The following is a 26,183-nucleotide window of genomic DNA, read 5'->3' as shown; positions in this document are numbered from 1 at the left end:
GAACGGGCGAAGCGGCTCCGGCCGCGAGCCTGCGTTCCGTGGGGGCTTGCGGGAGCTTGGGCTGGGGTAGCGCAGATGTGGGCAAGCGATTGCAACCTGGGGCCCTTTGGGCCGAACGATGATGGGCAGGGCTGGGTCACAACCAGCCAGTCGCAAAGCGAGCCTGTCTGACGTCATCGTGAAGCCCGCTAAATGTATGTGTGGGCCTCGAGAAGCCTCTTTCTTTGGCTCATTTTCTTTTCCACAGAAAATCCCTATTCTTTAATTCCTTTCACTTATTCCACCATTCCCTCAAGCTGCTGCTACCTTATATCTTTTCATCCTTTCATATCCAAACTCCTAGAAGGGGTTTTCTGTGTTTGTCGCTTCCGTTTCCTTTTCTCCATTCATTTCTCAATCTTTTGCTTTTAACCTTACCACTCAACAGAAACTACTCTCTCCAGGGTCACTAACGATGTCTGTCTGTCTCCTTTGAAAGCCCGAGCTAAAATATATAAAGAAAAGCTATTTTTTAAAAATACATACAAAGGCAAGAGGGAGAAAAAAGGAGAAAGTAAAGAGGAGAATGAAAAGGGGGTGTGAAGGTGTATAAAAAGGTTTTGCAGGAATCCCAATTGCCCTAGGTGGTTTCTCCTGACATTTTGGGAGGAGGTCAGTATTGGGAAGTTACACAGTCTCTTTACTTCCTGGGAACCCTGGGAACTTCAAATTTTCTTGCTTATCCTTTCCCACCAAAAAGGCAAGCCTCAATTCTCTGTGAACAGTTAGGCTAACAAGGATGTCAGGCTTAGAGCAGGCTATATTGTAGTAAAGAATACAGAAATGATGTCTATCATTTTATTTACCTTTCCCTTGGACTATGCTCCAGACTAACTGGCCTAATCAAACTGTTCCATTCTCCATGCCTTTGCACAGGTTGTTTCTCATGATGTCAGTTTACTAGTTCCTGCTCATCTTCACTTTAGGCTCAGAACTTCCTTGCTCAAAACCTTTTCTGGTTTCCCCCTTTTGAATTACATTTTAATTACTTATTGAGGTAAATGTTGTAAGAGTGCTGTGCCTGGAGTCTGGAAGACCTAAATTAAAAATCTCAGTCATTCTCTAGGTGTGTGACCTTGACCACTTATTACTAACTTTTTTGTCTGACTCAGTTTTGTAAAATGGGAATAATAGCATCTACCTCAAAGGTTGTTTGTGAGGAACAGATGAGAGTAGCTTCCTTCAAATTTTAACTAAATATCATCTACAAGAGTCCTAATCTCATTTATCTAGTACCTTCCCTCTTATTATTTCCTATTTATAGCTTGTTTATACTTATTTGTTTGCTTGTTTCCTCATTAGAATATAAGCTCCTTGAGGTTAGGGACTGCCCTTTGCCTATTTTGTATCTCCATTGCTTATCATATTTATGCCTCTGATGAAAGGGCTTGCCCTGGCCCTTCCAGGGCTGTTTGGCCATTTTTGGTATCTTCCTTTCATCCAACTCTCACTTGTAGCTCCAAAAAACTGTAGCATGCACAGTGGCCACCCCCTTGTAAAACTATCTCAACAAATAGGCTAAACTAGTTTGAAGGTAATAGACAGGGTTCAAAATTGTTAATTAGTTAAGTGGTATGGCCATCCCAAGTATGTGAAGACTTCCCCTAATAGGTGAATGGGAACATTTCCTTCCAATGGCCATTAAAAGTGCCTGAAGCATGCACTGTGGACCATTTAGAGCTTGGTCAGACTAAGATCATCCACATATCCTAATCCATTGTCAATCAGACTGACCTTTTTTGTCATGCCACTGGACTTTGATAACTCTGGAAGTAAGAGTGAGATTGACAACTTTATATAGTTTGCCTCATTTGAATCCAAGGGTCAAATGTCAAGTCATCACCCCATGATGTCATTAGTCCTCTTCAAAAAGAGGGACACACAACATTGGCTGACTTATTAGTATAGTTATTGGCACATAGTAGGCACTCATTGAATGCCTTTTCACTTCTCTGCCCTTCCTCTAGCTGGATTCAGTTTTCTTTTTGTTTCCTCAATGACTAGCATAATATTGTGCATATGTTATTATACATAAGTGCTTATTTTATTTACTCTTCTGATGTGTCCCTTCCACTCTCCTCTTCTGAGGGGGAAAATCAGCTTCTACTCCTGTCTGGTATTGCTTTTCAGGTTGCTTCTGCTTTGGCCATCACTTTTCTATTGTTTCTTTGCTTGCTTTCCTCCTGGTCAGCCCAGCTCCTGTCATCTCTAGTGTTTGCAGCATCCAGACAAACACTAACTCCGTGGTGCATGTCCTTTACATATAATAAAAGATAAGAGAAATGGTGAAAGTATAAGATTCAAAATGTCCTTTCAGCATTACAGTCAAATAGTAGTTGACAAGGAAACATAGTTAAGCTAGAGAATTCATTTATAGGAACAAAGGTTTAAAATTATAAAAGTGATAGGGTTTGGACTGTTTAATGAGAAAGAACTAAAAAGATTTGGACTTCAGTTTAGAAAGAGGGCATACAGTTGAATGACTTATTTATACACTACAATTTACAAGTGTTTTTTCTCACAGGAACCTTGTATTTGGAAATGTAAATATTGATGTCCATTTTAAAGAAGTTAAGTGATTTGCCTAAGTTATAAACTATAAAAGTGATGACTAGAACCTAGGTCTTTCTGACACTAAGTTCAGGGCTCTTATTATTACATTATATAAAATTCAATGAAACAGTGAAGTCTGTGGGTAGGATGGGCAAACATGGCTTTTTAATAAAAATAGTTCACATTTATATAGTGTTACATTTTACAAAACACTTTCCTCATGACTATCCTGTGAGGTGGTTAGTTCAAGCATTGTTATTCCCATTTTACAGACAAGGAAACTGAGAGTTAAAGTGGTACAAAGTGACCTGCCCAACTACTAAGTGGTAAAGCCAGAACCTAACTTCAAGTCCAGTGCTTTTTGCATTATCCATGGTGATTTGGACAAGGGACAAATGCTTACAGGTAAGTTTGGGTCCAATAAAAAGATGTTATTTTTTTAAAGAAAAAAAAATAAAGTTTTTTTGATGCCTTTTGTTTTTCATTATAGTTATTTTTGAATATATACTTTATCCCTCACAACTTTGTGAGCCTTATGCCAAAAAAAAATCTGTTAGGTAAAACCAACCAACAGCAGTCATAAATGACAACGTATAGAAATTCCATTTCTATGGCTTCTCAACTCTCCAAGGAAAGTGGGGTGGGGGTGGGGGCAGGTGCTTTTCCCTGTCCCTTCTGAATTGATTCGCTCATTACTTTTTATATAAGTTTAATAGCAATCTGACGTGTTTAAGTCCCATGGGATACAAACCAAACAAACTCCATTTAGGCAGCCTACTTTCCCAGAAGAAAAAAAATAAAGCAAAATGACAATTTTTGAATGTTAATAGGGCCTATCTTTACCTGTAGGTTATAAAGTTCCTAGAAGTCTAAGGTCATTGCTTCATGCACAGTGAAAAATATTCAGAATTTCCTGGGGAAAACAAATTTTTATTTCAAAAAACTCTTTGAAGTTTGAATTTTAAAGTCTGAAGAAGAGTTTATAAAACGTCTTGAGGATCTGAGGTTTTTGAGACTTTCAGAGAAAACTATTTGGCTTTCATATTCATATTTAGGGTTCCTTTCATATAGTCAGTATGGGGAAGCTACAAACTATAGTTTTTATTTTAATCTAGAACTCTTTCCCTACCTCCTATAGAGTCTTATTTCCAGAGGTGAAATGAAGACTTCACATTTCACCCCTTTAAATTTCTTCACTGTAAGATCTTTCTATGACATTTTCCCCCCTCCAAAGCTGAGCCCCCTTTGCATGAGAAGTTTTAATAAAACACTTGTTGGAGAGAGGTTTAGCTTCCCTGATATTCTTCCAATATCTGAGGTTTCTCAATGTTTTTTTTCTGGTTTTCCCTGGAACTTCCCATACATAATGAATGATATAGGTGTGAAGAGGTATCTTACTATTTAGCATCAGAATCAAATAATATCTATTAAGTTGTACTGGGAGAGAAGAGACCCACTGATACAACATTGTATATATAGAGAACTGTTATGCTAAGATTTGTTATTCTCTAATTTCAGATGAATCACAGGTTAAATCATATCCCCCAAAACCCAAGTAGATAAAACCTATTACACAGAGCACTGTCTAAAAGACTCTGAATCTTATTCCTCTACTCTCTTGACATCAATAGTATAAAAGAGTTCTTTATATTAATAATAATAGTAGTATCTACATACAAGCTTATCATAGAGATTATTCACCAGATTTCTCTGAAGGGAAGGAAGAAGGAAGCAAGTAATTTCTTAAGCACCTATTATGTGCTAGGCATCATGCTGAGTGCTTAACAAAAAGTATCTCATTTGATCCTTATAACAACCCTCACCCTGAGGTAGCTGTTATTATAATCCCCTTTTTACAGTTGAAACAGGAATGACAAAGTAAGTGACATACCCTAGAATTACAAAGGTAGTATCTGAGGCTGTATTTGAATTTAGATCTTTCTGACTCCAGGCTCAGCACCTTATCTACTATGACACCTTGCTACCCTGGTGATGCATGTTGATCTGTGCTTGTAGGGGGAGGGTAATTTCCACTTTTTAGTATTTGCTGTCAGATGTCATTGGATTTTAAGCTCCATGAAGGCAGGAACTATCTTTTGCCTCTTTTATATCTCCAGCACTTAACATAGTTGCCTGGCAAATGGTGGATGCTTAATAAATATTTATTGCATTGAATAGATAATAGCTTGCTTTCTAAAGTAGAAGTGGTCTAACTCTGACTTATAGACGTTGCCATTGCTAACATGAAATATTGTGTTCAAGATTCTGAATACATTGTGTTTTTCTTCATTTAGTCACAATGAGCAGCTCAGGGCTTGAGAATGGTGGCCACTCCAACCGCATCTCATCCCCTGAAAGTGTGTTCCTGACCCCCCCATCCAAACAGCCACCTTTGAATATTTCTGGCACCCCTGTCCTTGAAGACTTCCCTCAGAATGATGATGAACGGGAGAGAAGGCAAAGACGGCGTTCTAGAGTTGTTGACCTACAGCTCAGTAGCACAGATTCACCACATTCAGTGGCATCCCCTTCTAATAGGTAAGTATAATTCTAGTCTCTCTACACTAATGTGCTTTGGGTGGATTGTTATCTATCCTGTGCATATGTATGTCCCTAAGATAGGCAGTGTAGGTGTGTTTGGAATAGTCATGCAGAGGAATATATAAATTTATACTTACTAGTGTTATCCTTTTAGGAAATTTGAAACTTCATCATTACTGGTTCCTAAATTTACAAATACACAAATTGCAGATCATTATTCCACGTGCATCAAGTTGTCAACTGAAAATGTGAGTATCTACTATCCCATTGACAAGTAGAGAGATGCCTAGATTTCTTGCCTGCATATCTGAGGTCTTTGTTCTTCTGTAATAATGATAGGTGGTTGCAATAATAACTCTTAAAAAGTATTATATCTCCATTAGCTCATTTGAGCCATATAGCTGCATTTTGGGGTAGATAGGGCACTATCATTCCTATTTTATAGACAAGAATCAGACAGATTGCTATTCTTCTCAGTGGCAGAGCCAGGACTTGCCTTTTAGACTTCTGACTCCTTCACATCTGTTACCTCTACACCAAAATCCTTTTTCTCTGTGATTAACCTCCTCTGACACTGGTTCTCTGAGACATTGATCAAGTTAGTAAAGTTCTCATTGCTTCAATTTCCTCTCTATTAAATGGGTTGACTAATACCACTTGGAGTCGAGTTTGTAATACTAAGATTTCACTGTGAAAGTATATGATCAGTAGTAATTTTGTGAATTTATTCTGTAATTTTTCTTATGCTGATTTTTCTTAATGTGCAGATATTGCTATATGGCCCTTTAGTTACCTCCTTAGGAATTGCCTGTCAGCTACCTGATACATGCTCAGTTAAATGTGGGGAGGATGTACATCTTGTTAAGTTGTACCAAGCACTTCAGAGTGGAGCTGAGCAGAGGGACAAGGACTGCTTTCTTAGAACCCTTTTCTGAGGTGACATCATCCATATGGGATTTCACTTATGAGTCAGAACAAACTTGTATGTTTTTCTGTTTTTTTTCCTTCATGTTTTCTAATTCAGAAAATCACCACCAAGAATGCTTTTGGTCTGCACTTGATTGATTTTATGACTGAAATTCTCCAAGAAAAAGACTCTGAACTGACCAACTTTAAGGTGAGGATAACCTTTCAAGCCTTTGTATTTTTGAGTTGGGAAAGAGTATGTCTAGGAATACTAAGCACACCTTCCCTGAAGTGGAGTGATTTTTTTAAAAAAACCCTTACTGTCCATCTTGAAATCAATACTGTGTATTGGTTCCAAGGCAGAAGAGTGGTAAGGGCTATGCAATGGGGGTTAACAGCTGGGAAGTGTCTGAGGCCAGATTTGAACCTAGGACCTCCCGTCTCTAGGCCTGGCTCTCAATCCACTGAGCTACCTAGTTGCCCCCTGGAGTGACTTTTATAATCACCAAGTGGGATAGAATCTTTTGTAGCTCTGTTTCTCTGTCATCATGCCTAAATTAGTTTTTTAAAAAGGCATTTGTAGTCAATTACTTGTAGCCTGAAGCTTAAGGGTTTTTATTTTGTTTTGTTTTAGCTATGTTAGAAAATACTTTTTCCTTCATGCTCTCACATGCAACTCTTGCTTGTTTCCCCAGGTAGCTGCTGGCACCTTGGATGCCAGCACCAAGATCTATGCTGTTCGAGTAGATGCTGTCCATGCTGATGTGTACAGAGTGCTGGGTGGACTAGGCAAAAGTGCTCCTGCCGAGGGAGCAGATACTCAGGAGGCAGGTGAGTTGGGGTTTGGGATCTTGAAAGTTGGGGGGCAAAACTTTTTTCTATACATTTCTCTAACAAGTCAATTGATTTCAATACCAGAATGTCAAGCTCTGCTTTCAAAGGAATTGAAGGACTTGTATAGGAAGAAGCTACACAGATGCTAAAATTTCTTAGTTTAGGATGAACATGAGAAGCCAATAAAGTTTGACTAATTATGAAAATTCTAGCCTTTTAAAAAACGGGAAGCTTGAAGATGTCAAAGAGCATCTTAATTGTGACATTATTAGATAGAAAGAAGCACTTAAGTAGGGCAGCATTGAAAGCTACAAGTTGAGCTTATTTTATATTTAAATACATATAAGCTCCATTAGAGAACAGCAGTTTCATGTAATCATTTTACTATGATCTACTATGTATATTGAAATACCTTTTTTATTTGGTGTTTAGGTGCAGTTTAAAAATAAAGCAAAACAAATAAACCTAAACCATCTAGTTGATTAGTCACAAGAATTAAAGGGACCTGCTAATACATAAGTTGGTTTTGAAAGGATTTAGTAATTATTGAATATTTGATACATATTTAAATCATTTCAGCCTTAGGGCATCCAGACTAAAAGCTTTCAGGGAACAGAATTTTCCCTTCTAATAGTGAATATCCTATTACCCTATCAATGAGTGAGCATCTTAGTCAAGAAGTATGTCTGCTACTGAAAACTTGCCCGCAGTCTGTTGAGAAACAAATTGTTCATACTCAAAGGGGGCCAAAAGGACATCACTATGTTGGAGTCAGTGACTATTGTGTCTGACTGTGGCTGATAGCTCTATCACAGGTTGGGCACAAATAGCCCATATGAACAATTAGGATAGAGATGTCTCTAAATTTGTGCATCTTCCCATTTCTTTTGAGCTACTGTAATTCTGCTTTGCTTACAGAGCACAGATGTGGGCACGCCATGCTGAATGGTCCTGTGCCAGTGCCTCCTATGCCTCACAATAGATACCAAAGTTCTTAAGAGTGAATTTTAGTGTCCTTGTATTGCTTCTTCTGACCTCCATGTGAGCACTTGCCTGTGGGAGTTCTCATGTTTTAGGTAAACGTGCATTTGGCATCTGAACAAGTGGCCAGCCCATGAGATTCGCACTATGTAGGGTCTGTTCACTTCAAGAAAGGATCTTAGTGTTCGATACCTTATCTTATCAGGTGATCTTTAGGACCTTTCTAAGAGAAACAAATACTAAGTATTTAAGTTTTAGGCAGCTCTGGTATTTGGAGCTAAGCCCACATGCTTAATCTCAGACCCTATTTTATACTGAGGCACCTAATAATTCTCTGGCTTGTTTATGTAAGGGGTAGAGATGTGTGAGTGGTTTTTATAAAGGTTGGACTGGATTATTTAAGAATAGGCTCACCAGGAATTTTAATGAATTCCAAAAAGATTTATTTTAACAATTTATTCATAAAATATAGAAAGTGAAAGAAAGAAAATTAGAGGATAGGGTATTTTGCCCTGATCCCTGTTTCAGCCCAGGGCTAACTAATCCTTAGCTGGAGGGGCCTTAGCCTTGAGCTGAGGACCTGGGAATGCAGGAAGCCTCTCTCAAGAGGGTAGGTGTCTCCTGAGGTTAGTCCCTTCAGAAAATCCAGGAAAGGAGTCAGCCTTTTTCACTTAGTACATGTCAGTCCAAAGGGAAGCAGTCTGAGATCACAAACCTGAGCTCCTCCAAAGTCAAGTCAAAGACCAAAGAGGGAAGAGCCCTCAGAGGAAGTTCTTGGCATTTTTAAAGATCATTCCTTATCATCACTTCCTGTGTGACTTACTTCCATTTGATGTGTACCAATTACAGCTAAAACTTTGATTAGGACTGCCCAGGGTGCAGTCATTCGATTCTGATTTGTCACCCACTATCACACACATGGGTCACAGGCCTCCCCCACTCAAGTATGAGTGGGGTGTATACACTTTTGTTGATTAAATATAAAAATGGGTAGGGGAGAGTTATCTTCTTTGTAGTGAATTTGCTTTTTGACTCTAAAGTCTTCTCTTGTTCTTTTAGATGGAAGCACTGCTATACCAGGGACCATCAAAAAAGTTCAGAAACCTAAGAAGAAGCACCAGGGTAAAACTATTGAACAGAATATAAACAATCTCAATGTCTCAGAGGCAGATCGGAAATATGAGGTGAGGGAACAGAGGCATTCAATTGGCCTCTTGTTCACTGATCAGATCTTTGATTACTTAGTTTCTTTTTCTCTACCTGTCCTGTGTGGCTGCTCATAGACAGACTGCTTATCAAATCTGTATGGGATCTCAGATTTGGAGAAATAATGGTTATGCAGAATAGACTATAGAATAATGAGCCAAATCTAGTAGGATTAAATTTCATCCAGGATTAATATAAAGTAATGCACTTATGATTTTTGTTTGTTTTGTTTTAAACCCTTTACCTTCTGTCTTAGACTCAATACTAGGTATTGGTTCCAAGGAAGAAGAACAGTAAGGGCTAGGCATTTGGGGTTAAGTGACTTGCCCAGGATCACACAGCTTGGAAGTGTCTGAGGCCAGATTTGAATCCAGGACCTTCTGTTTTTGGGCCTGACTCTCAATCTACTGAGCCACCTACCTGCCCCCTGCACTTAATTTTTTAAAGAAATAAACCATACAATTATGGGATGGGACCAGTACCTGCAAATGATAGACCTATTTCATTAGATTATAAAGAACTCTTCAATAAGTAAAGCTGTAAACAATGGAAAGTGTTGTTTTGTAAGGTATTGAGTTCCTCATTCCTTGAAAAATTCAAAGGGGCCTATGGGGCAACTTGACGAAAAAGAACATATAGGAAAGAACTCACTGCCTTTCAAAGGTAATGTCCCAGAAGCAGATTGAAAATAAGGCCCTTTGATGACCAATCAGATCTTTGATTACTTAAACGTTCCTTTTTCTCTTCCCCCTTTCCCACATCTACCCTGAAAGATAGATGCTACTGTTATTATTAGAGGCAGCTAGGTGGTACAGTAGATGGAGTGCTATGTTGGGAGTCAAGAAAGCCTGAGTCCAAATCCTAGCCTCAGAGACATATTAGCTGTGTGACTCTGGGAAAGTCACTTAATCTTGGCCTCAGTTTTTTTCAACTGGATAATAGCATCACCTACCTTCAGAGTTGCTATGAAAATCAAGTGAGATATTTGTAATGTGCTTAGCACAGTGCCTAGCACATTATCACTACATAAATGTTTTTCCCCTTCCCCATTTTATATATGAATAAGCTGAGGCAGATGGAGGTTAAAAATCATTTGCCCAGAGTCATGTCTAAATAAGTGTCTAAGGCTGGATTTTTTTTATAGGGATCATTTCAGTGAATGGTTTGGACCTACAGGTAAATCTGGTTTTGGCTAGTGGAGAACAAGAAAGGAAATTGGGCAGCCACTATTTGGTCTCAGGAAGTTATTTAAGGGAGATGGTGAAGTAGAAAACACATTGAATGTTAGTCAGAGGAGGACCTGGTTTGTAATCCTGGTGCTGCCACTATGCCACTTACTACTTTGGGCAAACTTAATGACCTTTGGGGCCTTAGTTTCCTTATCTACAAAGTGAGGGAGTTAGACTAGATGAATTCTAACATTTCTTTTAGCTCTAAATTTTTTGGGAAGTTTAATACTTTTAGAAAAGTACAAGATAGCTGGGTTTTTGTCCTACCTTAGCCATTATGTAAGTAGGGACTTAGTAAGTCACTTAACCTCTCTTGGGCTCAGTTTCCCCATCTGTACAACAGAAATAATAATACTTACACTGCTTCTTTGTTGTTCTCTCTTACATTTTATTACATTAAATTTTTTTTATTGATAGTTTTTGTTTTTACATCTCCAAGTATATCTTTTCCCCAGATATCTATTTCTTGGAACGGAGACTAAAAAATAAGTGGGAGAAAAAGCAGTTCAGCAAAACTAACCAATATATCCAGTCTTGACAGTATTCCACACCTATACCCCCTACAAGGAAGGCAGGGAGGTGGGTTTCTCCTCCTGGAGAAGAGCAAGCTTGATTACTATGGTTACTTATTGTTCAGTTTCCTTTTTTTGTTGTTCCTTTCATTTACATTAGTCCTTTGGGTATATATTTTTTCTGATTCTGCTTGCTTCTTTTTTGGTATCATTTTTGTCTTCCCATACTTCTCTTTATTCTTTATATTCATCATTTCTTACCCTGAAGTAAATTCCATTTGTTTAGTTGTTCCACAATAAATGGGCATTTACTTTACTTCCAATTCTTTGCTATTGTGAAAAGTACTGCTGTAAATATTTTGACGTATGTTGGACCTTTCTTTTAATCTTTGATTTCCTTAGCATAGTGGAATTCCATAGTATAATCTCAAGAGTACGGGATATTGCTTTCCAGAATGGTTGGACCAACTGGAAACTCCAACAGTGTTGTATTAAGAGTATGCCTGTCTTTTTATCACCCTTCCAACACTAATAACTGTTCCATCTTTTGTCATTTTTGTTAATGCTGAGTGTACAGTAGAAATCTTAAGAGCTGTTTTAATTTACATTTCTCTTATGTTTAATGCTTTGGAATACATTTTCATGTGGTCATTTATAAACTTAAATTCTTCTTTTGAGAATTGTTAAATCCTGCATTCTTTTTTAATGGTCATGGTGTAAAACATGAAAGAGGTAATTCTTAAGAATTCTGGTTGTTTTCCTCCCCAACCAGACTGAGAAGGAAGAATTGGCATTGATAGGTAGATGACTCAAAGTGAAGAAGAGATCAATTTTATAGATCCATTGTTGAAAGAAGCAGTATGTAAAGATACAGATCTGGTCTGTAAGAGGACTCTTTCCTAAGCTTAGTCCCTCACTTCCAGTTAGACTCCTCTTCAGTCGCTTTTACTAAAATATGCACTGGAGGCTCAGAATTTGGATTCTGAGGCTGGCAAAGTCCTCTTCTGGCCCTCAGGTCAAAAGCATAGCTGCAGTTGTAGCTGTACAAGTTGAAACCAGTGCTGATAAAACAGATGGGCAGATTTGATGTGTATTCTTATCTATTATTATGAGTTATTTTCTCTGTGGAGAGTAGAAAAATACTTCTGTCATTAACAGGAATGTCAGAAGGAGGATCTGGTTTGGAGGAATGGGAGGAAATGATGAGTTTGAGTTTGAAGAGATAGTGGAGCATTCAAGTACCCTAGGCAGTTGGAAAAGTTGGATGGTCACTAAGGTAGCAGAGAGATGATCCCTGAAAACTGAGGTACCATCATTGTTTTCAAGTCCCTTTTATCAATGGCTACTATGTTCTGGGATTGTTTCAGAATCCCTGGAATTGAGAAGCATTATATTCACCCCATTAGAAACCATCTCTGCATCTCCTATTCCTTTTTTCTCTCCTAGTGATTAGATCTGGTTCTCTCTTTGCTTCCATTCTTAGATACTCATCCTTGCTTTTCTTTCCCATTTCCAGCAAATTGTGTTGGAAAAAAAATACTAGATGTAGAGTCTGGAGACCTGGGTTTGAATTTCAGTTCCATCTTTTACTCTCTGTATTCCCATGAGCAAATCATTTAATTTCTCTAGGCCTTAGTTATCATATCTATTAAATGAGGACAGTTATACCTGAACTGTGCCTTGCCTTATGTTATATGTTATGAAGCATAAAGTGCCATACAAGAGTATATTGTTACTATAATTATTATCATTATTCTTCTGTGTTTGGTGCCCTAATCTTACCACCTTTGGTAATATACATGCATTTGGTGTGTATATTGTGCTTTCCCCACATAGCATATTTCTGTTATTTTCCCCACTGTTTATTCTTCTTGGGCTTCACCTCCTTCCCCCTACTCACCTCTAGTATGTTTGCATCAATCTTGGGAATTTCAACATTATAATTTATAGCAAGAAGGGATCATCTTTTCCAACTCTCTCATTTTATAGGTAAGGAAACTTGAGAGAATAAGTTCTTTGTCCAAAGGAGTCAATAACAGAGCTGTGATTCAAACCAATTCCTCTTTCTCCAAATCTAGAACATTTGTCTTCTAGTTCTTTAGTACCTCCCTCCATTCTCCATGATGTTTCATAAATCACCAAGGGCATGGAGATATTCCTATCATTTCCTGGCTCCTCAGAGCCATTTTTGTTCTGTCCCTCTCAATTAATCAACAAACATTAATGAGCTTCTACTCTGTTTTAAGCACTGTGGGTTATTCTCTTTGACAGAATCAAAATAAAAGTTTCATCATTCTGCTTTTTCTCAGTTCACTGTTATCCACCTTGAGCAGTGGTCTTATCCCTCTTGGGAATATACTTCCACCCCCCACAGTGTAACTTCAGATCTTTTTTGTTCTTTATGCTTTCTTACTGGTCTCCATTTTCAGCTTTAGCTCTTCTGAAACTGATTTTAAGATTTTTCCATGCTTGGGTAATAATTTTCTATAATTCACAGTTGTTTTTGCCTTCTGTGCATGGCTTTTTAAAAATCTAACTTGGGTCAATGAATTCCCTGTACATCTGCATTGATCGCTTTAGATTTTTTTCTCTCCATTCCTACCTCCTTTTCCCCTCATCTGAATTGTTTTTCTTTGTTTATTTCTAAGCTTTTACCCTTGTTGAATCTTCCACATCTCATATGAACTCCTATTTTGTTTTCTGTAGTTTTGGATATCTTTTTTGGGGAGGAAGGCATGAAGATTTACAGAATTTTATAGATATTTCTTTTTTCCCCCTCTAAAATCCTTACCTTCTGTTTTAGAATAAATGCTAATTATTGGTTCTAAAGCAGAAGAGTGGTAAAGGCTAGGCAGTTGGGGTTAAATGACTTGCCCAGGATCACACAGCTGGGAAGTGTCTGAGGCTAAATTTGAACCCAGGACCTCCTGTCTCCAGGTCTGGCTCTTTATCTACTGAGCCATCTGATTGCCCTGTCATTTAGCAGAATTTATAACAGCATTGGTAAAGGAATGTTGGGATATAGTCTTAGACAAAGAAACAGCTTATTCCATAAAATTGTATATTGTATACTCTAGTTTAAAACAGGATGATTTTTACCTGGACAAAGAATTGAGAAAGCAAATTTATTGTGTAGAATTTATTAAAGAGAATCAGATTGAAAAAGTATACAGTATTAGCATGGGCATCTGTCTGAGCATAAAAAATAGCTTTGCTAGACTTATTTTTTAAATGGTATTTGTTTGCAAGGCGTTTTACCTGTATTCGTTTACAAATTCTTTTCCTTTCAAAGGGCCAAAGTAAACCTTAACCCCACCCCATGTTGTTGTTGTTTAGTCATTCAGTCATGTCTGATTCATTGTGATCTCATGGATCATAGCACTCCAGGCTCTTCTATTCTCCAATATCTCCTGAAACTTATGTTCATTGCTTCCATGACACTCTCTGTCTATCTCATCTTCTCCCTTCTCCTTTTCCTTTTGCCTTTAATCTTTCCCAACATCAGTCTTTCCTACTGAGGGCTTCCTTCTCATTATGTGGCCAGAATCTTTAAATACAGATATGAGAGATATCCAAATGAAGGAGGTTTTGCTATAATTTTATTTGTGCTGTTATGTTTGTTTCCTTACCATATTCTCCCTTTTATATTTGCACTCAGATTGATCCCATGTTTCAGAAGACAGCTGCCTCATTTGATGAGTGTAGCACTGCTGGGGTATTTCTCTCCAGTCTTCACTGTTCTGACTATAGGAGTGAGCTCCTTTTTCATTCTGATGTCCGGCCTCTCTCTACTGCAGAGCCTCTCAAGTTCCCAGATTTGGGGTCGGTAGAAGTGGCAGATTTAAAAAGTAGGTACAAATGATCTCACTGTGCAAATACTTCCCACAACAAAAGCATTTAAGTCACAAGCAAAACTATGATTCCAAGCACTTATGAGAGAAAGAAAGAAAGAAAGAAAGAAAGAGAGAGAGAGAGAGAGAGAGAGAGAGAGAGAGAGAGAGAGAGAGAGAGAGAGAGAGAGAGAGAGAGAGAGAGAGGGAGGGAGGAAGAGAGAGAGAGAGAGAGAGAGAGAGAGAGAGAGAGAGAGGGAGGGAGGAAGAGAGAGAGAGAGAGAGAGAGAGAGAGAGAGGGAGGGAGGGAGGGAGGGAGGGAGGGAGGAGAGAGAGAGAGAGAGAGAGAGAGAGAGAGAGAGAGAGAGAGAGAGAGAGAGAGAGAAAGAAAGAAAGAAAGAAAGAAAGAAAGAAAGAAAGAAAGAAAGAAAGAAAGAAAGAAAGAAAGAAGCAAACAAACTTCATTCAGTTTCACCACTGCCATTTTATTAGCTTTATGACCATGGGCAAGTTGTTTAAATTCTTTGGGTTCTAATTTCTCCATCTGTAAAAATACAAATAATACCTGCCCTACTTATCTCACAAAGTTGTTGTATAAAGTGTTTTGTAGTCTTAAAGTGACATAAATGTCAGTTATTTTCCATTTGTGAGAATCAAATGGGAATAATGGATGGTAAAGTGCTTTATAAACTATATAAAGTGCTATCCATATGCCAGGAGTTGTTATATATGTCACTAGTTCCTATGTGGCCTCTGTTGAGGTTCAAAAGAACTTGCATTAAATTGTGTATATTGTTCTTATCAAGTATCACAGGGATCCCTAAAGGGATGGTCAATCAAATCACAGATTTTTTTTTCCCCTAGTAATCAAGTCTCAAACAACTGCAGTGAATGGTTTGATACTTGTTGCAACTTGGCACATGTTCATCATAAAACAGGGTTAAATTGAAGAAACTCAGAGCATAGACTTCTAGCTTAATCAAAACATGGCTTTATTACTTACTACAAAGGAGGGTGCTTTGGTAGAAAGCACTATGGAGAAGCTTCTTGTCCAACTGTGCAATGCTAGACTTTTTTATCCCCTTGAAAGGAAAAAAATCAAATGGGTTTTAGACAAGATAAATGGAGGGATATGGAGTTGAGAGATAATTGAATTATAGATAGTAGAATAACTGAGGCTCAACAGCTTTGGAAGAGGTGGATTATTGGGATGTTTCAAGAAAGGGAAAAATACTAATGGATAATTGATTATAGTAAGTAGCATAAGCACTTCTGTTGTGCTGAAGAATGCAGTTTTCCATGGGGGAGAGGGGAAAGAAGTTTTTCCTACTTAATAGTTTTTTCAGGTTAGCAATAACTATCCTGCCTATATACTTTTGCAGTAATGTCAAGGTTTCTAGAAGCACAATAAGATAGGCTTAAAGTTCTAATTCCAAAGCTTCTTATGGATTATTTTCCACCTTCATCTTACAGAACCATTGGATAATTCTAGAATTAGAGTTTGAACCTAGAATAAGGACCGCAGGCTATATAGGTGATTAGCTAGAAAGTTTTGTAATACAGATATGTTTGCTGGTCAGTTTGCTGGTCAGTGCAGAAAGTTCTAAGGAAATGAGACTTTGAGCCTTTCCAGGGTGGCTTAGCCTAGGTATTTTGGGATTTTCCTTTTGCCAATCAGAATTCTCACAGAGACATGTCTTCTTTTTGATTCTCTGTATTAGAAGATCACTCTCTTCTCCACCCTTCTCTGCCCTTCTGGCATTTGTAGGGAAGGGGAAAGATCTGGGTTTAAAAATCCAGAGTACACTTTCAGGGTAGTTCAGTGTTCTCCTGGGGATGTGGTGGTGAGAAGCTAGAGGCATCCTGGAGATAGATACCAGATAAGCACTTGGATTACAGACCAGCTCCCTGGTTCACATTTACCCAGTGCATACATAAGATTTATGTAATGTGCCCATCCCCGGGGCTATCCAATTGATAGAATCCCTACTCCCATAACCTGCTTTTACTTGTTTGTGCCTCTTTTCTAAAGTATAAGTCTTGTCCAAAGTATTTGTAAGTATTCATTGTAAACTTGAGTATTATCATATTTCTTCCTGAAGCATTCAAACTTTAGCTGATTTAAGACCAGAAATAGGATTATAGGATCGGCTACAAATTCTACAGGTAGCCTTATAGGATCGGCTACAAATTCTACAGGTAGCCTTTTAGATTCTCTAGCTCTAGTGTAGGGCTTACAAGTTATTTGTAGGAAAAAGTTAGTGCTTGAGAGTCCTTTCTGAGGCTACTGCACAAGTCTTGCCTCCAGAGGATGTGTACACGTGTTCGCATGTGCACATTGCAAAAAGCCAACTCCAGCTGACTAAAAATACACAAAACTGGCTTTTAGCCACTTCTGCTGTTAACTCTGATATGATTCCCTGATTCTCTCAGCCAGAATATAATGAGGTGATTGTGTGTGTGTCATTTTCATTTTGACATTGATTTGAAATGGATGAGGAAAGTAATTTATCTGACTTTGAATCCCTATCTGTGATCTTCTTGCCAGCTGCCCTGATGCAGTGTGTGGAGGAGCGCCAGATTTGTCCTTCCTTGGCCGAGTTCCAGTTTTCTAAGTGGGACAGTGACGCTCATACTGAGGTATAGAGTCAACTTTTGGTGTAATTTCTCTGGGTGAGTCCCAGAGCATGTATTTGTGGTTTAGTTGAATGTGCCCAGCATTCTCAGTGTCCAAGATTAGTTCAGTCATCTGGGAACCAAAACTCTGTGAAAGTCATTCTTATTTAACCAGTTGTAGGGAAAATATTTCCTTTGGCACATTTGTAGGAACAAAAACCTGAAGGGTAATCCAAACAGTCCTATGTTATTATAAAATTAATTTAATTCTGGAATTTCTTTCTCATTATCCTTTCTCCTCTGCTTTGCGGTGGTAAGGCAGCCCTTCTTAAGTAGGATTAACTCTCAGTTGCTGGTTATCCCAATAGCCTCTGTGCTCTGAGGCTGCTCTGTAAGCTTCAGGAATTTCCTGCTCTTTGAGGTTATGTCCCTTGGCACAGAATTTCCTGAGAAATCATGATGTGTAAAGCTTTCCTCTGTTTATTTTTAACTTGGCCCCTTTAGCCTCCTCATTAAAATTAAGAAAACAAATGGTCTCCATGGAAAATTGTTTTCCCTAAAACATGTAGTTTGTGGATTTGGATTCCTGTTTCATGTTCTACATTATGTGCCTGGCAACAGTACAGCTCCATTCTCTATTGTGCCTTATAAACTTCCTCAGCTCTTTATTTATGGCAAGAATGTTAGGCTTGGGAGGAGGGGTGAGAGAGTGGTATAAAGAAAGCAATGGAGCAGTTAAGACATGTAGATAAAGAATAGAATTTTTAAAATTTTGAAATGAGAAGTGGTGAACCTGTTACACAAATATAATTACTTGCTCAGTGAGAGAAAAGTGACTAGGGTCACTTGATCAGCGATCCTTTTCTCTCTCTTTTTTACTCAATTATATGTAAATTTTTTTTAACATTAAAAAAAATTTTTTTTAGTTCTAAATTCTCCTCTTCCCTCCCCTATTCTTGAGAAGGCAAAAATTTTGATGTATTCATGTGCAATCATGAAAAACATTTCCATATCTATGTTGCAAAAGAAAACACAGACCCCCCCCAAAAAACCAAGAAAAATTAAAAAAAAAAGTTAAAGTATGCTTTGATTTGCATTCAAATTCCATCAGTTCTTTCTCTGAAGGTCGATAACATTTTTCATCATAAGCCTTTTGGAATTGTCTTAGGTTATTATGTTTCTGAGAATTTCTAAAAGTCGTTCACAGTTGATTACCATACAGTTATTGCTATTGTGTACAATATTCTTCTGGTTCTCCTCACTTCACTTTGCATCAGTTTTCCCATGGTTTTCTGAAAACATCCTCGTCATTTCTCATAGCACAATAGTATTCCATTACCATTATATATTACAGTTGTTCAGCCATTCTCCACAAAGAACTACTATAAATATTTTTGTACATAATTTGCATTTCTCTAATCACTAGTGATTTAGGGCATTTTAATCAGGAATTCTTAACTTAGGGTCCACAGATCTTTGTGGGGGCAGCTACTATAAACTTGGATAGGGTAAAATATTGCACATTTATTTTCAATATTTCTATCTCTTAGCAAAATTAGCATTTCCTTCCATCATGAATTAAACAAAACAAAATAGCATTCTGAGATATCGGGAAACTTTACCAGACTACCTAAGGTATCTCACTACACAAGAAAAGGCTAAAAATCCCAAGTGTTGATATATTCTTTCTGTTCTTTTTAGTCTTTGTCGGTTCTGGTGGACAAGTTTAAGAAGAGTGATCAGGTATTTGATGTTAATTCTGAGATTGAAGATAGTGATAGTGAGGACTGTGCTGATATGCCTCTTGAAGATGATTTTGATGCAGATATGCATGATCAAACAGCAGGAGGAGATCATCATGAATTCAAAAGTTGCCAGAAGTCTTCTGAATTTCAAAATTCCAGGTAAAGTGAAAGAAAAAGCAGACTTTTGCAGTAAAGGGAAAAAAATTTTCTTAAGTGAGCTCTTCATATCAGTTTTTTGTAAATTTCCTTTGGGAATGTTTGACTCCAGCTGTATTTTGATGGGATTCAGAATTCTGTACTTTAAATACTGGTAGTTTGGAAGTTTTTCCCTTTCAGTAGACTCAGCAGAGACTGGTAGGAACTTTAGGCCTTGAACTTTAGGTCTTTGAAAGACAACATTATTCTTAAAAATAACAACTTCTCTACATATTGTGAACATATAAATCCTAAGCTTGATTGAATGAATCAAGCATTTGTCAGAGAGGGAAAACGGAATCCATAGGATACAGGACACCAATCATTCCTTTGAAGTAGCTGCCTCCAAAACTAGTGCTTAGAGATGGAAGGGAACTTTAAGGTCATCCAGATCATCCTCTTATCCAAAAAAGGAATCTCCTCTACAATGTCCCTGCCAAATGGTCACATAATCTTTGCTTAAACATTTAGAAGGATGGGGAGTTCTTGTGTTTTCATTATGTGTTAGTTTGTATTGTGATTATTTGTCTATATGTCAGATTCCCCTTCTGGACTCTTAAATTCTATGAGGGTAGGGACTATGCCTTATTTAAACTCTTTGTCTCTAATGAATAGAGAAAGCACATAATAAATGTTGTTGACTTAAATGGAAGCTTCTTTTTCTTTTCAATGTTTCTTAAAATTATTAGAAAATTTCTTGAGTTGAAATCCACCTTCCTAGAATTTAGGTCTGCTCATGATTCTTCATGGAATAAGTCTTTTGCTTGACTGCCTTTTAGTTGTTTAAAAAGAGCTCTCTTGTGTCCTTCTAAATCTTTTCTACATGTATTTTAGCTTGTGAATACAATGTTCTTGCTATGGTCTGACTAGTGTAGAGTCCCCTAAAGTCCAGTAAAAATCCCATAAAGTCTTCTCCCCTCTCCCCCCACCTTGGCATTGGGCATTATACATCTATTGGCCTAGCTTAAAATTATAATAGCTTTCTTTGGCAGTGATGTCACACTGTCAAATGAAGTTGAATTTGGGGAGTCAATTAAAATCTCTTAAGTCTTTTATGTGTATTTCTTCCAATTTTAATACCTATATTTTTAAGTTTTAAGTTCTTTAGAAAGCTCCCTGTATAACCACATAGATATTTAGATTAGCTCTCATTTCTAGATGATCTCATCCTCTTTTGGTTTATTTACAGTCATTTTCTGAATTTGTTTTTGATGACTTCAGGGGGCATGTTAAGATCTGATCTGATGGTCTGCTTTTAGTAGACTGATACTCCCAACAGAGGACTGTTTAGTTGAAGCTGCCCTACACCACTATAGTAGCATCACCATGCCAGTTTTGTGATCTGTATCAGGAAAATAGTCTGTAGTCTACTTCTATAATATCATTTCTCTTTCCTTTTTTCCAGTGTTCTCTTATCCTTCTTCCCTCAGGTCTGTAGATTTTCACAAAGATAAAGATACATCTGTTTTAATTTTAGGCTGTCGCTTCTATATGATCTTTTCCTTTGGAAGAAGGTAAATCTTTTCATTACCATCTAGTAGTAAGCATTATTTCAACAAATTTTGGTGATATCCACAAAGGTTATATTTTCCTCTTTAAATTAAAATATCAAGTTTACTTTATTCATTACTCATACTTTGTGCATTAGAATAGAGATATCTAAGGCTATAAATGTTATTTCCAGTGCCCAGTTATTTCTTCCTATGAATTGCTAGTTATCTACTCCCACTATTTTTATCTCTTAACTAATGGACTTTGTAATTCCCAAGTTTGTTGTTTTGGGGTTTTTAAAGATCCCTTCCAAGTTTTTTTTTTTTAATCCCTGGCAAGTATTTGGCCCAGAGCAGAATGTAAGCTCCTTGAGGGCAAAAGACTATTAATTTTTGTCTTTATATTACCAAGCATCTGGCAGACCACCTGGTAATAGTAGATGCTTAATAAATACTTGTTTAATTGAATGGAATGGAATCCAAATAGTGGGGAGGATATGAAAATAGTACAGGCCTTCTTCATAAAAAGCTTATAGTCTAGACAGTATGATTAGTTAAGACATATATGTACATAAATATGTTACAGTCTAGAATTTAATAAGGGCAAAGGAAGGCATCTACACAAAATACCACAAGAAATATAATAATGGATAGATTATTTTCAGTAGGAAGAATAACAGAAAATTTAAAGGAAGATGTGTTAACTGAGCTCGGCCTTAAAGGAGAGAAAGATTTAAATAGGCCGAGGTTTTTTTTTTTTAATATATTTTATTTGATCATTTCCAAGCATTATTCGTTAAAGACATAGATCATTTTCTTTTCCTCCCCCCCACCCCCCATAGCCGACGCGTAAGTCCACTGGGCATTAGATGTTTTCTTGATTTGAACCCATTGCTTTGTTGATAGTATTTGCATTAGAGTGTTCATTTAGAGTCTATCCTCTGTCATGTCCCCTCAACCTCTGTATTCAGGCAGTTGCTTTTCCTCGGTGTTTCCACTCCCATAGTTTATCCTTTGCTTATGAATGGTGTTTTTTTCTCCTGGATCCCTGCAAGTTGTTCAGGGACATTACACCGCCACTAATGGAGAAGTCCAATACGTTCGATTATACCACAGTGTATTAGTCTCTGTGTACAATGTTCTCCTGGTTCTGCTCCTTTCACTCTACATCACTTCCTGGAGGTTGTTCCAGTCTCCATGGAACTCCTCCACTTTATTATTCCTTTGAGCACAATAGTATTCCATCACCAACAGATACCACAATTTGTTCAGCCATTCCCCAATTGATGGGCATCCCCTCGTTTTCCAGTTTTTGGCCACCACAAAGAGCGCAGCTATGAATATTTTTGTACAAGTCTTTTTGTCCATTATCTCTTTGGGGTACAGACCCAGCAGTGCTATGGCTGGATCAAAGGGTAGATATTCTTTTGTCGCCCTTTGGGCATAGTTCCAAATTAGGCCGAGGTTTTTTAAAACAATTTTTTCAGACTGAGATTTGAAGGGACTATGTTCCAGACACAAAACCAAGGAAGGGTAGGGTTCATTTAGGATCAGATAACATCGTTTTGTAATGGACCCACTTAGTATGGTTTCATGACTTCCTTTACCACCATTTGGTAAATGATAGGATAGTACTGGTGTACTATCCTATCTGGTGGATAAACTAGGGTTTAGACTCCTCCATCTCCCTCACTCATATATCTAATCAGTTGCAAAATCTTGTCATTTCTGTCTCCTCAGTCTCTTGCAACTGAGTCCTTCTCTCCACTGACATAGCTAGATCAGGCTCTCATTTCTCATATCTAGACTATTATAAAAGCTTTTAGTTAGCCTCGCTGCCTCACTCTTCTTTCCAGTCCATCCTCTACACCACTGCTAAAGTGATTTCCCTAAAGTGTTAGTCTAACTGTGTTACTCTCCTGTGGAATAACTTAAGTGGCCACCTGTTATTTCTAGCATAAAATATAAGCTCTGTTTGGTGTTTTAAGCCCTTCACAACCTGGCCCCAATCTTACCTTTTCAACCTTATTATATTAGTCCTTTTCATGTGTGTTATGTGCAAGATAGGACTGGCTTTTTTTTTTTACTTTTACTTTTCCCTCATACATATAATACTACATCTCTCATCTCTGTGCCTTTGCACTGATTATTCCCCATGCCTGGAGTATACCATGGACTCCTTTGACATTCTGTACAAACTGTACATGAAGCCTTTCTCAGTCTTTCCCAGCTAGCTAGTGACTTTCCTCTTCTATTATCTTGCATGTATTCTGTAGGTGCCTACAGATAGACATGTTGTTCCCCTGAGAGGATATTAACTCCTTGAAGACAGGGACCATTTAATTTTTGTCTTTGGATTCAGATGCCTAATATCGTACTTGACACATAGCAGATTCTTAATAAGTTCTTGTTAACTAATTAGTTGAGTAGAAACAGCAAGGACATATGGGGTTCAGGAATTCAAGGGATGGTATAAGGAGGGACTTATGTGGAACAGGGCTGATGTACTGGGATGTTAGGGAGCCTGAAGGTTACAAAGAGGTAATAAAGGCAGGTTCAGGGTACTCTGGGGAGCAGGTGGTGAGGCAGTGGCAGAGAGGAATAAATTGTGATCACAGAGGAGAATTAGTTCTAGTGGTTAGGATGTCAGAGCAAGTCCGAATTAATCTCCTTACCGTACTAGTAAGTTTGGTCCTTGGTGAAATTTTTCTTAAGGTGGGGAAAGGGGGAAAGTTCCTAGGTAGCTCAGATAATGGTTACAGTGCTAATAAGTCTAAAATTTTAGTTTTGACTAAAAATTTGTTTTAGTCTGTACTGACTATTTAAATTATTTTTAGCAAATCTATTTGCTTCCTCTCCCATGTCCATTGGGGGGAAAAATAAAAACCCTTATAATATACATAGTCAAGCAAAACAAATTGCCACATTATTTATATCCAAAATCTATTTTTTAATCTCACCTTGAATCCATAACTGCCTTCAGTGAATGAGTGGATTATTTCATCACAGCCCACCTCAAAGTGTTTTTTCCTTTTTGAGGAAAATGCTTTGTAAGCTATGAAGTGCTTTAGAAATATGGATTAGATAATTAGACTTCTGTAGTGATTTCAAAGCATCTTGACTGTGATTAATAAGTTTAATCCTCTTGATGACCTTAAGGGATAATTCCAGTTCTAGTCATAATACAGTTCATGTTTAACTTAGTGCTTCAGCTTTTACAAAATATTTTCCCATAATGCCTGTGACAAAGACAGCACAAGTATTGTTACTGTCATTTTATCAATGAAAAAACAGAGGATCAAAGAGATCTGTCCTTAGTTATAGGACCAGAGAAGCTAGAATTTGAATCTTTAAGTTTTCAGATTCCAAGCCTAGTACCACTTCCAGTACACTACTGGGGGCACACTTGGATTCTGGGGCAAAAGGGGAGTTGGCAAGGCAGTTTCTGACACCCGCAAGAGTTTTTGAATAGTGGTAATTGGCCTATGTGAATAGGGACTGTAGTTTTTTGTTCCTGTCCTGGGAAGTGGCAGCAATGTCATCTTGAACCATAACTGATTGGGGTGCTGCAGAGAACTTGATAGTTGGGTAGAGCCTACTCATCATTTCAGCAAATACTAGCATGAAAAATGCTTTAAAACTCTTTAGTGTGAATGAGAGAGGGAGAGGAAGAGAGAGAATTTGGAACTGAATTTTTAAAAAAAGAATGTTAATTGTTTTTATATGTAATTATGGAAGAGTAAAATATTATTTAAAAAAAAGATTTTCAGTTTTGTACCTCTGACTTGGATTGGGCAAGTAGGTGGCACAGTGGAGAGATCACCAGACCTAGAATCAGGAAGATTCATCTTCTTGCGTTCAAATAAGACCTTAGACACTAGCTGTGGGACCTTGGGCAAGTCAGTTTACTGTATTTGCCTCCGTTCCTTATCTGTAAAATGAGCTTGAGAAGAAAGTGGCAAACCACTCCAGTATCTTTGCCAAGAAAAACCTCAAATGGGGCCACTACTGTAATGCCTAAACAACCACAGCTTGACTTGAATGTTTTCATTCCTGAAGATGAAGCTTCCATGTATATGGTAAATAAAATAGTAACCATTAAATCAGAAATTATAAGCACAAGTTCCTAAATAGAGAAAACTGTTTGAGCTGGGAAGGGCAGAAGGATCTAGAATGTTTTATCACAGAAACCTGTTCCTGGCCTGGTTCCCTGGGGGAAGAGGAATAGGAAGACAAAGGAAGAGGGAAGGGAAGAGGGGGGAGGTACTCTGGATTGCCTGGAATGTGTTTATAAAAGGATGGGCAGAATTAAATTTTCCAGAAGAGTTGATACATTCTGCCCTTTACTCTCTCTTATCTCAAAATTCAGCCAGGCTTTCCTGTGAAGTTTTAAAAGTAACTCTACTGAAAATTCTTTAAAAAGAAATGTTTCCTAATCCAGTTCAAAATATACTTATTTAATGCCTACTATGTGCCAGGCACTATGCTGGGCCTGGACTCTTTTTCTAATTCTTATTTGTTTTCTAGCAAATGCTAACAATATTATAACAGGGGAAGACAATACACAAACCAAGCTTCATGGAGGGGAGGAGAATCTGGAGTAGGAGCATCCATGTTCCATAGAGTTCATAGCAAACAGAGCTGCAGATGGAAAGCGTTGGGAGTTAGTCTTAAAAGGGGGTTCATGGTATATATTATTACAGAAAGCATCAATTAAGCACCTAAATTGTATGCGGTCCCAAGTTAGGGCCTGGACAAAGAATATTTAGATTCCACTCCCTCTAGGAATTTACCTTTGAATTATTTAAGCATAAGCTTTGTGCAAGGTGGTAGAGAAATAAAAGAAACGCAGACATGGAAAATTATGAATGTTAGAGGATGAGTCAGTAACTAGGTGAATAAAAGCATGTTGTTGTCATGTTTCAGTTGTATCCGACTTTTCCTGACCCTATCTGGGGTTTTCTTGGCAAATATATTGGAATGGTTTGCCATTCTCTTCTCCAGCTCATTTTTACAGATAATGAAACTGAGGTATAACATGGTTAAGTGACTTGCCCAGGATAACACAGCTAATACAGATCTAATATTGGTTTTGTATTCAGGTTCTCCTTACTCTAGGGCTGGAGCTCTATTCACTGTACCATCTAGCTGCCCCAGAATAAAAGTATTCCTTTACAACATTTTATTTCAGAAACATTAACAAATACTTTCTCTCAGCATGATCTTCTCCTAATGTGACATATCTGTCCCAGTGCTTGACAATGACCAAAAAATGTTTGTTAAGAATGTAGGTATTTGCCCCACATTTTGTACAAATAAGTGAACTTGCTCCTCAAGAATACATCCTTAAGAGGGCTGTATTTTAGAATGAATAGTGTACTCACTGATGATAACCAATTGTCTCCCTTGTTCACACATCCTTTGCTTGGTTTTACTTAGACTAATTCCTTTTTATTTTTAAACTCTTACTTTCTCGATGTTGGAATTAATACTGAGAATTAGTTCC

General features: G+C 37.7%; 1 protein-coding gene across 4 annotated transcripts in view; it reads left to right on the top strand.

The window, feature by feature from the left end:
* NCAPH (non-SMC condensin I complex subunit H) overlaps positions 1 to 26,183 on the top strand; it is a 65,336-nt gene that overhangs the window by 3,456 nt on the left and 35,697 nt on the right. For 3 of the 4 annotated variants that reach the window (XM_056813739.1, XM_056813740.1, XM_007476533.3), the window contains exons 2-10: positions 2,865 to 2,997; positions 4,887 to 5,130; positions 5,288 to 5,381; positions 6,158 to 6,250; positions 6,735 to 6,870; positions 8,914 to 9,038; positions 14,460 to 14,649; positions 17,180 to 17,271; positions 18,949 to 19,151. In XM_056813739.1, the coding sequence (XP_056669717.1) occupies positions 2,988 to 2,997; positions 4,887 to 5,130; positions 5,288 to 5,381; positions 6,158 to 6,250; positions 6,735 to 6,870; positions 8,914 to 9,038; positions 14,460 to 14,649; positions 17,180 to 17,271; positions 18,949 to 19,151 (1,187 nt within the window). In that variant the 5' untranslated portion in view covers positions 2,865 to 2,987. Of the gene's footprint in view, positions 1 to 55; positions 195 to 2,864; positions 2,998 to 4,886; positions 5,131 to 5,287; positions 5,382 to 6,157; positions 6,251 to 6,734; positions 6,871 to 8,913; positions 9,039 to 14,459; positions 14,650 to 17,179; positions 17,272 to 18,948; positions 19,152 to 26,183 lie in introns of those variants that run through there. The other variant, XM_007476534.3, reaches the window with a different exon arrangement.

The sequence above is a fragment of the Monodelphis domestica genome, chromosome 1, assembly GCF_027887165.1.
Source record: "Monodelphis domestica isolate mMonDom1 chromosome 1, mMonDom1.pri, whole genome shotgun sequence".
Classification (NCBI taxonomy): Eukaryota; Metazoa; Chordata; class Mammalia; order Didelphimorphia; family Didelphidae; genus Monodelphis; species Monodelphis domestica.
This window is presented reverse-complemented; position numbering and strand designations above follow the sequence as displayed.